General features: G+C 41.1%; 1 protein-coding gene across 2 annotated transcripts; it reads left to right on the top strand.

Moving 5' to 3' along the window:
* The first annotated feature begins 1,200 nt into the window (after positions 1 to 1,200).
* LOC108897708 (metal transporter CNNM3) lies at positions 1,201 to 11,188 on the top strand. 2 transcript variants are annotated; one of them, XM_018697466.2, is made up of 11 exons: positions 1,201 to 2,157; positions 2,233 to 2,567; positions 3,246 to 3,422; positions 4,072 to 4,229; positions 4,338 to 4,481; positions 4,562 to 4,720; positions 5,030 to 5,199; positions 5,293 to 5,389; positions 5,642 to 5,772; positions 6,158 to 6,284; positions 8,065 to 11,188. In XM_018697466.2, the coding sequence occupies exons 1-11, from the start codon at positions 1,219 to 1,221 to the stop codon at positions 8,112 to 8,114; spliced, it is 2,487 nt and encodes an 828-aa protein (XP_018552982.1). In that variant the 5' UTR covers positions 1,201 to 1,218; the 3' UTR covers positions 8,115 to 11,188. The 2 variants fall into 2 exon arrangements, with proteins under 2 accessions (XP_018552982.1, XP_018552977.1); XM_018697461.2 differs by lacking the exon at positions 8,065 to 11,188 and adding an exon at positions 6,528 to 8,054.
* The last annotated feature ends 3,577 nt before the right edge of the window (positions 11,189 to 14,765 follow it).

Here is a 14,765-nt window from a genome sequence, read left to right as displayed (position 1 = left end):
CACACGGAGCGATGCAGAAACAAGGTGAAGAATAAAGCCTGTTGCAGACACAGAGCATATTGAGGTTAGATATTGAGATACTGAGGCAGTATTTCAGTGCAGATTTGAGATGATTCAACCTGAAATATAAAAATAATGATACAATAATCCTTCAAATCCAGGTTATTTTCCCTTTTCTCCAGGGTATTTATAGATGCAGCAGGTTTGACTCTGTTGTTATTTTTCTTTTCCTTTTATTTGGATGGTCGAGCAGAGATGGAGGAGCACTTCCAAACATGGATTGTGTAACTTAAAGCAATGTGTACATACTATTTTATAACTACTGTAAGGTATTTGAAGAAATCTATGAGGTTAATAAACCTGAGATATATTTCTCTACAGAAACATCTGTCTCCTTGATTCATATATAAAGAAGTTTTCTGTGGGTTATCTGAGCAGCGGATCAACAGGAAGTGATTATACCCCCGTCAGAACCAGTCCTGCACTTCTCCCACACAACCTGCACAGATGAAAAGACTTATTTTACAAACACTGTTATTAGGAAAATGCACCAGGGAACAGACACACTGTGAATCAGTTCAGCTCACTTTAGAGCCTAGATTCACATTTTTTTCTGCACACTTAAAGAGTCATTAGTCACTAAAATCAGTCCAGACTGGTTATAAAAAGACGTCTAAGAAATGAGGGAAACGATGCACAGTCCTTGTTCTTGTGTAAAAACCATTTAAAAGCTGAAGCTTTAACTAAAGCACCCTGCGTCTCAGCTTAGTAAATATCAGGTAATTACACACAAATAAACTCAGCTGTGACCAGGCAATAACTGTATTAAAAAGGATTCTTGTTGCTTCAGCTGCAGTCGAGCAACTTTAGCTAAAACCTGCGATGCGTGACTTTTGTCTCCCCCTTGTGGCAGAGAGAGAAACTACACAAACACTGCTGGTGCATGTGTTTTTTCTGAACAGACACCAGCTTTAAAACTCCAGCACAAAGTACAGAGCTCCAGCTTCAGTCATCCCTGTGTGAACTCACTTGAATATAACAGATATTCATTTAGATGTAAATGAACTGGTGTGTTTTTGTTTTTCCTCCATGTTTCATTTTGCACCGGAAGAAAACTTCAGGGTCAGTTTGGAGAGAAGGGTTTGATTGTTTTCTGAGCAGGTTCGGGTGAAGTTCCCATGAGCTCCAACAGACTGATTGTTGTTAAATCTAACAAAGATGGGCGTGAGCTCCTCCATGTTTTCTCCTCTTTCACTCGAGGGGCGGAGCGACACACACGAAAACATCCAGGATCCGGCTCCGACATGGATTCCGGTCCCGGCGCTGCGCCTGCATGTGTGGAGCCAAAATGGCCGCCGCGCATATGTCAGTTGCAGCGTTTGTTTGTGTGGCTGGCTCACCGCCCCGGCGGGGGGCGGGGCCACTGCGGAGCTGGAGTCACATGATCCGCGCAGAGCCAGGCTGACCAATTCCAATATGGTGGCCAGCTTGGCAGGTCTACGGTTCCTGTTGATGATATTGTTGTTCTGCGGGATCAGGTACGGCGCCTGCAGCCAGGAAGCTCCGCAGGTCCTGGGGCTGCGACTGGAGGACCCGGCGGGTCTGGTGTGCATGAAGGATCGGATCATCTCGGCGCCAGAAGGAGCCACGTTCAAGCTCCGTCTCTTCGGGTCGGATCTGAATGAAAGCTGGCCCTGGCCGTGGGTGGCGTTCGCGGGGGCAGCCGGGGATGCGTCCGACCCGTGCGGGCAGGAGTCCCGCCGCGAGGAGTCCGCTTTCCAGGTGACGGGCCCGTTCAGCCCGGACGAGGAGCACGGCTACGGCGGGCTCATAACGGTGGAGGTCCGGGGCAGCGCTGACAGCGAGCAGACCGAGCACCGCCTGTGCGTGCTGAGCGGAGGGAGATGGGGATCCGTGGGCCCGGACAGACTGCGGATCAGCAGCGACAGGGCTCTGCCCGCAGACTACATCCCGCCGTGGGGTCTGGCCGTGCTCATAGTCCTGCTGCTGCTGGTGTGCGGGCTGCTGAGGACAGTGAACCTGAGCCTGCTGTGGCTGGACCCCGTGGAGCTCTACGTCCTGCACAGCTGCGGATCCGAGGAGGAGAAACGGGCCGCCAAGCGCCTGGAGCCAATCAGGAGGAGGGGGAACTTCCTGGTAAGTTTGTGTGTTTGAAAACCAGAGGACTGAGAGACCAGTCCCGCTTCCTGACGCCTCTTCTCTCCATCGTAGACCTGCTCGCTGCTGTTCCTGTGCGCGGTGGGACACTCGGTCCTGGGTGTGCTCCTGTACCGGGCTCTGGGCTCCATCGTCTCCGCGGTCTTCACCAGCGGCCTCCTCATCTTCTTCCTGGCTGAGCTGGCTCCTCACATCGTCTGCTCCGGCTACGGCTTCCAGCTGGCGCCGGCTCTCACCTGGCTGGCCCAGGTGTGCATGGTGCTCACCTGCCCGCTGTCCTGCCCCCTGGGGCTGATCCTGGACCTGGCGCTGAGGAGGGACATCAGCACGTGTGGGATAAGAGAGCGGGCCATGGAGATGATCCGCACGAACGTCAATGATCCTTACAGGTAAAAAGAGAGGACGTGTTTTGACTTTTAGAGGCAGATGAATTACAGAAAACAAAAGCTGAAAGAAACAGACGCGTGCACATGTCACACGTCACATTTTAATGCATTAATATATGTGTTTAATCATAAATATCACATGACAGATTTGTAGCTTTTACTCAGGATGCTTTCAAGTAAATCTGTTCATCAGAGTGGTGAATGATGCATCTCATTGATTATGTACAGAGAAAATTCAAACCAGGAGACTTTGAACACACCACTTTCTTCTCAATAATCATATTAAAATACACACGAGTGTTTTAAACCAGCACGTTATTGACTGATATTAGGTAAACATTGTTTCCTGTTTGTTCTTTGTTTACAACAGAAAGATTTAAGATGATTTCTTATCATTTATTGGTGGTTTCTCGTGTTCAATCCTCAGGAACAAAGAAACATTAGAAAGTATTTTAGTCAAGTTTTTAAAATGCTGGTGATTTATAAGAAATCCACTGTTACAGTGTTTGTTTTCTGTGTTTGTGAACGTGATTGGTGTTAGAATCTGATTTAAATGTGTCATACTGATTCCCAGCAGCTTAAAGCAACATGAATGTTTAATATTATTTAAAGAATCACAGTTATCCAGCTCTCAACTGTGGGAATTTCTCTTTTCATCCATGTTTGGTTTTGTTTGTGCAGTGAGTTTGTGAAGGAGGAGTTCAGCCGCGGGACGCTGCGCATTAAGACGGTGGAGGACATCCTGACTCCTCTGAAGGACTGCTTCATGCTGCCCAGCTCGGCCGTCCTGGACTTCTCCACCATGTCCGAGATCATGCAGTGTGGATACACCAGGGTGCCCATCTATGAGGAGGAGAGGTGAGCTTTCCCCAGACGACCAGAAACCAAGCACCGCTCTAAAGCTGAAATCAACAAATTAGACCATTGGACAGAATATTAATTTGCAACAAATGTGATGATTTGTCATTTTTTAGATCAAAAATGCTAAAAAAAAAAAAGGTGAATATTTTCTACTTTTTGTAGTTTTCTCTGATAGTAAAAGCATCGTCTTTGTGTTTTTAATCTGTTGCTAAGACAAAACAAGAAATGAGAACATGTTTACTCTGGAATAATGAGAGCATTTTCAACATTTTATTTATTTAAAATCAATTGATTATTAAAGAAAATCCTTTTTAGGTGAATTGATAATGAGAAAATTAAAGGTTAAAGCTGCACAGTTTCACAATAATCCTGCTAGATGTCAACAAAAAACTAATGTGCATACACAATTATTACACTAATGCTTCTTTTTTAATAATAAGGTATAATAATCATTATGACACAACAGCTAATAAAAGTAATAACACTAGAGTAGCTAAGGAACTTAAATTAGATTTACAACAACTTACAAACACGTCTTGTTCGAGCCCTGACAGAAATTTCTGAATTATAAAAATATTCTACATTATTCTGAACAAATTCTTGGTGGAATCTGTGTCCAGTCGTCGACATGTGTTTGGTTTTCCAGGTCCAACATTGTGGAAATCCTGTATGTGAAAGACTTGGCTCTGGTGGACCCGGACGACTGCACCCCGATGACGACTATCACCAAGTTCTACAATCACCCGCTGCACTTTGTCTTCAACGACACCAAACTGGACGCCATGCTGGAGGAGTTCAAGAAAGGTTTATTTTGATTTAGATTCAGCAGAGTTAGACTTAGAGTTCATGAAATGAAGATATCACGTGGACTATCCTTCTGTAAGTGAGTGCTTTTCTGTCCACATCCATCAGGCAACTCTCACATGGCCATCGTCCAGAAAGTGAACAACGAGGGGGAGGGAGATCCGTTCTACGAGGTGCTGGGATTGGTCACTTTAGAGGACGTCATCGAGGAGATCATAAAGTCAGAGATCCTGGATGAATCTGACGGCTACTGTGAGTTTCTGTAAATGAGGTTATCGCCTCAGCGTCTGACATCTTTATTAAAACCTCTGACCCTCCGTCTCCTCCTGCAGTGGACAGGAAAGTGAAGCGCCCCCTCCCTCAGCTGGAGATTCCTCTGGAGCCTCGCAGCGCCCACGAGGAGTTTTCTCTTTTCAAGCCTCCTGAAGGAGAACCCAAGATCCGCACCTCGCCACAGCTGCTGCTGGCCACACACCGCTTCCTGTCCAGAGGTCTGTACATGTGTGTGAATATTTACCTACACGCCTGTACGTATGTGACAAAACGGAAAGGTTGAGTGAGGTTATGTCTGACCATGCGTCTTGCACTGAGTGAATTAGTCACAGTTTAACGCAGCGTGTGTAATGATTATGTCGGTTATATATTATCAGGGTCTTTTCTGGACATCCGCTGTCGTCCCTGTGGATTTATAGTCAAATAATTTAATGATGTTTTAGTTTCATTTAACTTTGGACGTCAAACTGCTCCCGCTGCTGTTTGAGGTCAGCGTGTCCCGTCTCTCTGACCTTTCACCCCTGTAGAGGTGGAGCACTTCAGTCCCGGACGTGTGTCCGAGAAGGTCCTGTTCCACCTGCTCCGTCACCCCAGCGTCAACCAGGAGGTGCACTTTGACCCCAGCAACCGGCTGAGCCCGGGCCACTATCTCTACACTCGCAACCACCCGGTCGACTACTTCATCCTGCTGCTGCAGGTACGAGCTCAGACACGAGATATTTATTTGTATTATGGTCTGGCAGAGTTTTATTTATGGTCCATCCGTTAATCAGAATGTGTTTGCTCTCAGGGCCGCGTGGAGGTGGAGATCGGAAAAGAGGGGCTGAAGTTTGAAAACGGGGCATTTACATACTACGGAGTTTCTGCTCTAACGCTGCCATCTTCAGGTGAGAACAGGAACTGCAGGAAGACGTGTGCGTCACACTTCCACTGAGCTTTCCTTCTGAGTGAACACTAATAAAAATAATAATGATAATAACTTTATCTGTGTCAAAATCACAAGATTAGAGAGAAAATTAAAGGTGGTGATTTTTAGGGTTTTACACAGAGGACATAATGATGAGCAGGCATGTGGCTATAAAAGGAAACTTACAGGACTGCAGATATTGTGCTGACTCTGTGTGTGTGTGATGTAACAGTGCACCAGTCTCCAGTGTCGACCCAGCGTCACTCTCCCAGGGATCCCTTCGAGTCGGCAGACGCCACCAGCCCGTCCAGCTATTGTCCCGACTACACCGTCCGAGCTCTCACTGACCTGCAGCTCATACGGGTACGTGAGCGTTTGTGCTTCTGGTTTTAGCAGAAACTTGACAAAGGGACAGGTGTGTGCAGGTGTGTAAGACAGGAATTAAATAGAAGATGGGTAGAGAGATGGGTACTGAAGGAATTTCCTCGCTCGATCAGCATGAAAGTTAACAATCAGTTGAAAACAGGCGACTAAAGAAAGTGAAATCTTTATTCCAAGAAGAAATCATAGTCCAACAACAATCGTCTTAAAGGTTGAACTAACAGAAAGAAAAACAACAGAAATCTGCAGTGTTCATAAAGGCAGCGGAAACACAACAGAGACTCCACTAACTACGCTCATCCACAGTCCCACAGCGAGTTTTAAGTAACAAACACCAGGATGAAACAGGCTCTGCCCTTTTTTTCAGGTGACACGTCTCCAGTATTTGAACGCTCTCATGGCGTCGCGTGTTGGCCAGAGTCCAGATCCTCCTGAGATCAAGATCCTTCCCAACAGTCAGACCAAACTGCTCAACGACAGAAACACCACACAAGGTAGCTTTGCTCAAAACGCTGTGTGACCTCCAGGGTCCGCTGCCCCCGAGGATCTCTCTAAACTAACATTTACTGCTGTCACACTAAAACTCTTTTTCAATACGGCTTTACAGACGCCTTTGTAGGATTTTTAGGAATGTACTCTCCTGTTTGCCTTCAGCTGAACTAAAATAACTTTCTCTTTTCTCTTTTTTTTCCCTCCTTGCGTGCCTCCGTGTCTCCTCTCTCCTCTGGCTCGTCCAGAGTTTCCTGTAAACTTTTCATTCTTTGATACCATTGAGAACTACTGTTAGTGGGTTTTTTTGCATGAGGTAAATGAAATGCAGCCTGTCTGTGGCATGACAGCAGACACACACACACACACACACACTGTACGTACAATACACACTCACACACACATGCTAAGGACGGTTTACCACACACACACTGATCTAAAGTCCCGCTCTTCTTGAAAGTGTAACAGGACAGTTTTTACCCTTTACCTTCTCAAACAGTCTCAGTGGGTGTGTTTTTATTTTCATGACAAACTTCTCGTCTGGATTCAGATTCAGGATGTATGTGTGTGTGTGCAGGTGTGTATCTGTGTGTTTGTGAGGCTCTTTAACCTCCTGTTTCTTCATCCTGTGTCATTCCTCCTTCCTGCTTCGCCTCACTCCTCTGCTGGGTACGTAAACTCTCACAGATGTAAGTGCATGTCTCTATAAAACTCAGAGGTCACAGTGGTTAGAGAGATGATATCGTAATGACTTGACGGGGATCAAATGTGTCCTCTGGCATCCGTGTTGGAGATGCACAGCTTTCTAATCAGCCCATATTAATGACCAGTCTGTACACTATGAGACAACAATCCCTTAAAATAAATCATCCTTAATTATTCCTTAGTTTACCCCTGAAAACACATCATTATTAATGTGTAGATAAATGGGGATTTAGTTTCATAGTGATGTGTCAGTCTCAATGTCGAGCTAACCTCAGATTGTTTGTTAGTTCCTCTTCTTCTGAAGATGAAAATCTCTTAAAGCCGCCAGCTGTTTTTAACCAAGCAAACAGGAAGGGACTATTTTCAGCGGCGGATTAATCCACATTTGATGCTCAGAGATGAAAGAGTCTGAGGACACATTTCATCATCTCAAGTTGCTGTAAACTGCGAAGACAAGTTGGCACAAAAGTGACGAAAAACAGCCTGTGATTGTTTTCAGGAAACCTCCGGGGGGGGGGGTGTAACCATAGCAACAGTGATGACTTTTATAACTAAAACATATTAGTGTTGGTCTTTCTTAAAAAATGAAGTGAAATTTTAATTTCCATATTCCATAAGGTGGAACATTAGTGAGTACTCTAATTTGGTTTTCTCGCTCTTCTAAATTAGTTTCTTAAATTTTCTAGTTGTCGATATTTTGAAAGTGTGCAGGTATTTGATCCGTTTCACTCCAAATTCTTACACAAAAACAAAACCGAATTATTAAATAAATAATGATAAAAAACTATAGCTAAAAAAACGACTGGATTTTTGGTCATTTAAATTAAATTGTTACAAACTTTTTTTTACTTCTAGAAGTTCTGGTTTTCTTTTTATACACCAAGAACCACATCTTCTTTTTCTTAACTGGACCTTTTTTGTCTCTTTTGTGCCATCTCTAACGTCTCCAGTCAGTCACTGTCAGCCTGTTTCCTCCTTTTAAACATCCTCCATCACCTTTCACCCTGTGTGTGTGTGTGTGTGTGTGTGTGTGTTGCCATCACTCACCCCAGCTCTCCTCTCATTGGTCGGGTTCCACAGGTGGCAGTAGAGCCCAGGAAAGCTCCACAGAAGAGGAGGCTCATGGGTAGTGCGCTTCTGTCTGCCCGCTGTTAAAAAAACAAAACAACAACAAAAAAAAATCTGCTGGTTTTTATCGATAAATCATCTATGGCTGGAACGTAGTTTTTTGGACACGACTGGAGTGATTTTATTTGTCTGATCCTCTGCTCACACTCATCTCCATCCCCATTCCTTTATGTGCTTTCCACTGCAATTATTATTTTAATGTTGTTTTATACACTTTGGACTATGTGTATATATATTATCTCTATATATATATTTTCATTTGGCGGTGCCTTTCTTCCAGGTTTAGCCTTTTCATACTAAACTCTGTGTTGCCATTCCTCACTTTTGCCTGTCTGGGTGCCAAAGCTACATGTGTATATGTGTGTGTGTGTTGTCTGTGTGTGTGTGTGTGTGTGTGTGTGTGTGTGTGATGCATCCGTCCATTCGAGACACTAAAAAACACTCGAGCTGTTTGAAAGCAGATTTGCACATTAAATTTGTGCCCTGTTGAGAGTGTTAGGCTGTTTCAAAGCTGTAAGTTACGTCCGGGTTTTATACCGTCACATGACGTTGCTGTCAGACGTAGAGGCGTCTACACGGCCAAAAATTATGATTTCAGGTTTGATGTTCGAGTGGATGAAGGGTGGTTTATGCTGTAAATAAATAAGTGAGGGGTGAAGGACTTCCAAAGTGGCCCAGGTTGTGATCCAAACAAAGAAACTCTTTGCCAACAAATGCAAAGATAAGCTTAAGAGTGGTATTAATTATTAATCATTCATCATTTTTAAGAGCAAAAACACCAGTCACCTTGGACCTTTCAGATATTTTATAGATTATATAATATGATTAGTTGAGAAAATAATCTGCAGACAAATGATGATGAAAATAGTCTTTAGTTGCAGACATGCACATGATTTCCAGCATCTGTCTGTGAGCTAACAGGTGACTGGTTAGTGGGGCTGGGTATCAAACCTCAGTAGCACAAAAAAACTGTCAAGTTATTAAAGTTAACACTGAGTATCTGGTTATATTTATAATGTTCTCTGTTTTTTAATCAGACTTCTATCAACATTTGACCAGTTTTAAACTGTATTTATTCAGGCTGTGTTCTCGCACAGCTGCTTGTTTTTTAGACAATATTTAACGTCTGAGAAGTTTAGTTAATTGAAATTATTATTTGATAAATCAATTAGTTGATCAACAGAACACAAACTGACATCGCTTTTATAACTTTAATAACTTCAAGCCTGGTAGTTTGTTTTCATCATTAACAATTACATTTAAATATTTTTTTGTCTCTAATCCTAAACAGAAAAAATATACGTTCCCTGTCAACACCACTCTGAATTTATCATCATCTGAATGTGTATTCTGAGGAGGCAAAGTATAAAAAGTACAATTAAAAATAGGGGAGAAATGCAGGTTTGTGAGCTTCATCAAGTGTTGATTGTTCTCCCATTTTACACAATAAGAACCAAGCTTCTAATACAGAACTTTACTTTTGTTTCCTCTAAAAATGCCCTGTTGTTACTCCCTTCTACATAGACATAGGAAGCATTGTATTTTATTGGCAGTGAATCTGTTGTCCAGCAGGGGGCACTGTGAATCTGAAGCCTGCACTGATCTCACTGTGTCATTTAGACCCTGGAACTGGAAGTCAGATTAACAGCAGGATTATTAATCTTAAAGCACCTTGTTTGTTCTGTCTCATAAATTTGAGTTCTGTTAACATTCCAGTACATGTTCACATCTGTCTATGAATGAGTGTGTGTGAGTGTGAGTGTGTGTAACATACAATATCTCACAAGCAAGCATCCAGTCGTCACCTTAACTCCACGACCCATTCTGTGTGTTGATATCCTAACATGCATTTTAAGCTTCTGTCAGTCATTGTTGCATGAGTGTAGACGTGGAATATTTCAGAAATGGCCTCTAAATAAACCTTCCCTCTGTTTGTATATTAATATATTAATGATAAGGAGGAAATAGTGATGCTGACTCTCTCTCTGTGAGGCCTTTGGAGCCATTTAATAACAAATCAGTGTTTCAGTAGTTAGTTTGGGGTTTTTAAAATGTATTTTAATGCAGAATACTCAGAAGCCATGTTTGTAGAGATAGGAATGGTATGGCTGTAATCATTCACTCTGTTCATACTGGCTGTGAAGTGACTCCTTTGACGATGCTGTAAAAACAATCCGTGCATCTACGTTATTTTTCAAACTACAATACCCAAATTTTTAAGCAAACTGTCTTTTTTTTTTTTTTTTGCTGTTTCTCACATGTGAGAATATTCTAGTAAAGTGAATAGTTTGAAGTTTTGGACTGTTCATCAATCAAGAAAATAATCAGTGGATTTTAGAATAAAGAAATGAGCTGTAACATGTGGGAGGCACCAGTGCAAGAAACACTAGACAAGACTCAACTTTGGAACATGACCAGTGTGAAGAGAGAGAATGATTTCACTCATTAAACACGAGTATTGTATTAAAATAAGCTTTCAGCAGCAGCTGGTTTGTTTAGGAGTCGGCTCTGTTACGTTACCACCTTCTCAGTCTCTGAATTTTGATTCCATGTGTGTGTTTGATTCATTCAGTGTTATCACTCGAGTGTTTTTCCAATGGTTTTTGTTTGTTTGTTTGTTTTTTTTACTGGGTGATTCTGAGTAAATATTTTTCAGCTGTTTACTTGTATTTTGTTTCGTTGTAATAAGTTCATTTCTATGGTATCAAATGACTGAATGTAAAAAGATAATCATTACTTTGTGCTACTTATACTGATTGGGAGATTTTTTTTCCGAGGGGAGGGGTTGATTATGTTGAGAGCTGTGTATTAATATATGACTGCTTAGATAGAATATAATTCGAAGATGTAGTTTATAGCTAAACAAGTCTCAGTTTTCAGGTACAACACTGTTACCACAAGAGTTATTGAGAACTACATAGTTAAATCAATTCCTCTTCCTGTCCAGGTTACATTTGTAGAGAATTTATTTCTTTTTTTGGGAATGCTGCCGGTTTTGGGTACATGGAGACTCCATTGCATTTAAATACTTTCAATAAGTTTCTTAGGAAATAAACTCAATCCTGTTCTAAATAAATGTGTTGTTTTTGTCTTTTGTGTTCCCACACGCAACATAACAAGACATGACTGTTATGTATATGTTTTGTATATGTAAATTGCACTCTGTAAATTAAATCACAAGTTGGACGCTTACTGGTGGTGACGTAGAAATGCTGCGACCGTTCTATAACTCTGGCGATTTTATTTAGGTTTCAAAAATCCAACAAGTGGTGATCGTTTGTGAAGATCATCTTACTGAGCAGAAAGTGTAAGTATCATAAACGTTTGTTGGTCACAGAGCGTATTTTTGGCAACAATGCTAAAGCCAATGAATACAACAAAGCTTCTCTCCGTCAATCAGAAGCAGTTGCTAGACGGACCAGAATCGACCGGCCAATCAGCGTTTAGCTGACGTATGTCGTCATTGGTCGCGACGTGTTCCCTCATTGGTCATGACCTACGGGGAGGAGCGCAGAGAGGCGGAGAAACGAAGTCTGAAAACATACTTAAACCAAGTCTGAAGAGCTGCCTCTGTTTGCCAGTACTGTGAGAAGACTGTGTTACTGAAGAGGTCTGGACGCTAAAACAAACTCTGGAGCTGCTTTTTTGTCGAACACGAGTGAGACTGGACGCTGTACACACCTGCAACGCGAAGGTAAGGCATACAGTTAGCGTTTAGCATTAGCATTAACATAATCGGAGAGCGTTAGCATAACCGGCGAGCGTTAGCATTAGCATTACCATGTAATATGTGTCGTTGAATTCAGTTTTCAGTGGTTTATATCGCGTGGGTAAGAGTATGTTTGTGTTTCTGTGATTGAGCCATGAGTTGTGGGCAGCTGAGGTCGACGGACCATCACACAATGGGCTCACAATGGGTGACTGTGTTTGTTTACAGTCACTCTTTGTTACTCTGTGTTCCTTCCTGGTCATTTTAACTTTATGTTTACTACGTTTATGGTGGTTTCTCATGTCGTCGTCAACGGTTTGTGGCTATTTGTGGTCATTTTCTGTTGTTTTGCGTCTCTACCTGGTAGTGTTACACCTGGGTGTTAGCATTAACATTAGCAACAGTTAGCGGCTAGCACTAGCATAAACACAATCGGAGAGCGTTAGCATTAGCGTAGGGCGTTAGCATTAGCCTTATCGTTTAATGATGTTTTGGGGTATTTTCTCCGTTTTGACGTCGTTCTTAAATGTGTGTTTGTGTTTCTGTGAATAAAACGTCCCTAACACGAGTTGTGGAAGGTGGTAACTGTTAAACAATCAGTTTGTCGGTTTACAGCTCTGTTTGCATGTCTTTACAACTACTCTGCAAGCATTGTACTGCTTCTTTTTAATGCTGTGCTCCATCTTGGTCATTTTAAGTCAGTGGCGGATTATCATGTCGATGTGATCATTTTGTGTCTATTTGTGGTGGTATTGCATCGTTTTGTGTCTCTAGCTGCTAGCTGCTTACATCTACTTATTTAGCTTCTTTGTGGTTGTTTTGCATCATATTGTGTCTTTGTAGTTTTGCGTCTATTCCAGGTCATTTAACATTTCTTTGTGGTCATTAAGCATCTAATTGGTGGTAGTGATCTGTCCATAGCCCCTGTTATGTATATTATTGATTAACATTTGTTTTATGGTGACTTGAGACTATTGAGCTCAGTTTTGTGTTAAGTGCAGGCTTGAAAACTAGATTTTAACTCTGCTCCTCCAAAAGTTTTACACCTCAAAAGTAGGTCACAGTGTAGGAGCTGAGATTACTGTAAATTATTATAAAAACTGACACTCAAAGTGTAATTGTCAAGGTTCTAGTGTTTAGTTTTCAGTGTTGTATTCTTCTCCTCTCTTCTCTTCTTCTCTTTAGAGGTGAACTACTCTTTATTAATGCGGTTACTTGTTTTTCAAGTGTTGTACTTGTGTTTTCCAGGTTTACTGGTTCAGCTGCAGCATCCTGGACAAAAACACCAGCTCTCACCTGGCAAACCAAACAGGTATGTGTCCTTAAGATATCAGTCTGAAAAATGTGTTGATGAACTGAATTATTACTGTTAGTAACAGTGTTATTGTTTAAATCCCTGGTATTTAATGAGCTTAATATTGAATATAACAATAACTGATTAATCATGTCTATAAGAAAATAGTCGTGGTTATAATAATTCTTAAAAACTCAAAACAGTTGTCAGTTAATTTTCTGCCTGTGGACTGAAGTATAATTACAAATACCACAAATTCAAAACCAAAAATGTACTTACCTGAAAGTTTTTATTATGCAGTTCACTGGAATGTACATGATTCCCCCAGTGATTTAGTTGACAGTCACATAATATAGAAATTTAAGATCATTTTAGTTCATCTTTCCCAAATATTTATTGTTATTGGTTCTTAAAGATGTGATGCTTTTTCTTGTCATGTGTGACAGTGAACAGCCCATTTTCTGAGACACTCCTCTAACCTTTGGAAAATGTTCTCTCCCTCTCTCTCCCTCCAGGTGTCACCATTTCACCCATGATCATGATCATGGTCTTTGTACAATGAAGAAGTTCTTTGAGACCAGGACAGAGGCCTCCAGGTAATTCACAAACATTAACTGTCCAACACAGAGCACTGACATTAAATTATATATCTGCAGTAACTGATCTGAAGTCTGAATAGTTTGATTTGTCACAAAAACACTGAACTCATTATTAAAGTTTATTTGCAGAGTTAATAAAACACACTAGAAACTGTTATTTTGTTTCATTTTTGGCTTCTATCAACCAAATCTAGTTCAGATTTTAACTGACTTTGGAGAGAAAAACATTTCCCTCCTGCTGTTGTGTGAATATCAGGAGCTGGTGGAGTCAGTTCTCCAGTCAGCGCAGCTTCTTCTGTCTTTGTGTAGAAAGTAAATTTAACTCTTGGACTAGTTCTGTTTAGTCCAGTATCAGTTAGTCCACACTCTGGTTTCTTTGTAGATTTAGTGACATTTACATCTCTATCTTTTGACAGTTTGAAGTTCAGTACCCAGAAACACTCTGTGTCACACACCTTTATATTAATGTTTGTTGTGTTTTTCTCCACAGGATTCAAACTTGAACCATTAAATCACAGAGAGAAGAGACGGACATGAAGACATTTCCAGAAGGTCAGTGTTAGATTATTCTTCTCAGTCACTTTTCTGTCATTATCTCAGCTGCAGTTTGACTCTTTAAAACCTGTTGTCTGGAACAAATAGCAACAACCTAAACTTATCAGTTTATATAAAACAGAACCTTAATTTAGAGTATAAGAGAATACAAACCCTTTTGATAAATAGGTTTTAAAAATTAGTGTAAACCTTTTAAAGAATAAATAGAAAAACTTTGAATGTTAAGTATTAAAACCTTCAAAAAATATTTGAAAAAATAAATATAAAACAAAAGTACAAAATCATTAAAAAAAAAAAACATTTCAAACCTTAAAGGAATAGGTCTAAACAAAATAAGGATAAAATAAATTTATAAAATAATATTAATATTAATATTAAAGTCTAAGGTCTAAGAATTAAGCATGAAACCTGTAAAAAAAAATAAATTTAGAACCTTAAAAAAGTCAATATCAAACCCATGAAAAGTACAAAACCTTAAATATTAAGTCTAAAAAAT

Source organism: Lates calcarifer, linkage group LG9, assembly GCF_001640805.2.
Source record: "Lates calcarifer isolate ASB-BC8 linkage group LG9, TLL_Latcal_v3, whole genome shotgun sequence".
NCBI classification, from domain to species: domain Eukaryota; kingdom Metazoa; phylum Chordata; class Actinopteri; family Centropomidae; genus Lates; species Lates calcarifer.
This window is presented reverse-complemented; position numbering and strand designations above follow the sequence as displayed.

Excerpts from the sequence above, each read along its gene's own strand:
- LOC108897708 (XM_018697466.2), top strand. The coding sequence starts at position 1,219 with ATGGGCGTGAGCTCCTCCATGTTTTCTCCTCTTTCACTCGAGGGGCGG. Across the intron at positions 5,200-5,292 it reads ACTTCATCCTGCTGCTGCAG|GGCCGCGTGGAGGTGGAGAT; the intron begins GTACGAGCTCAG and ends GTTTGCTCTCAG. Across the intron at positions 5,773-6,157 it reads CTGACCTGCAGCTCATACGG|GTGACACGTCTCCAGTATTT; the intron begins GTACGTGAGCGT and ends CCTTTTTTTCAG.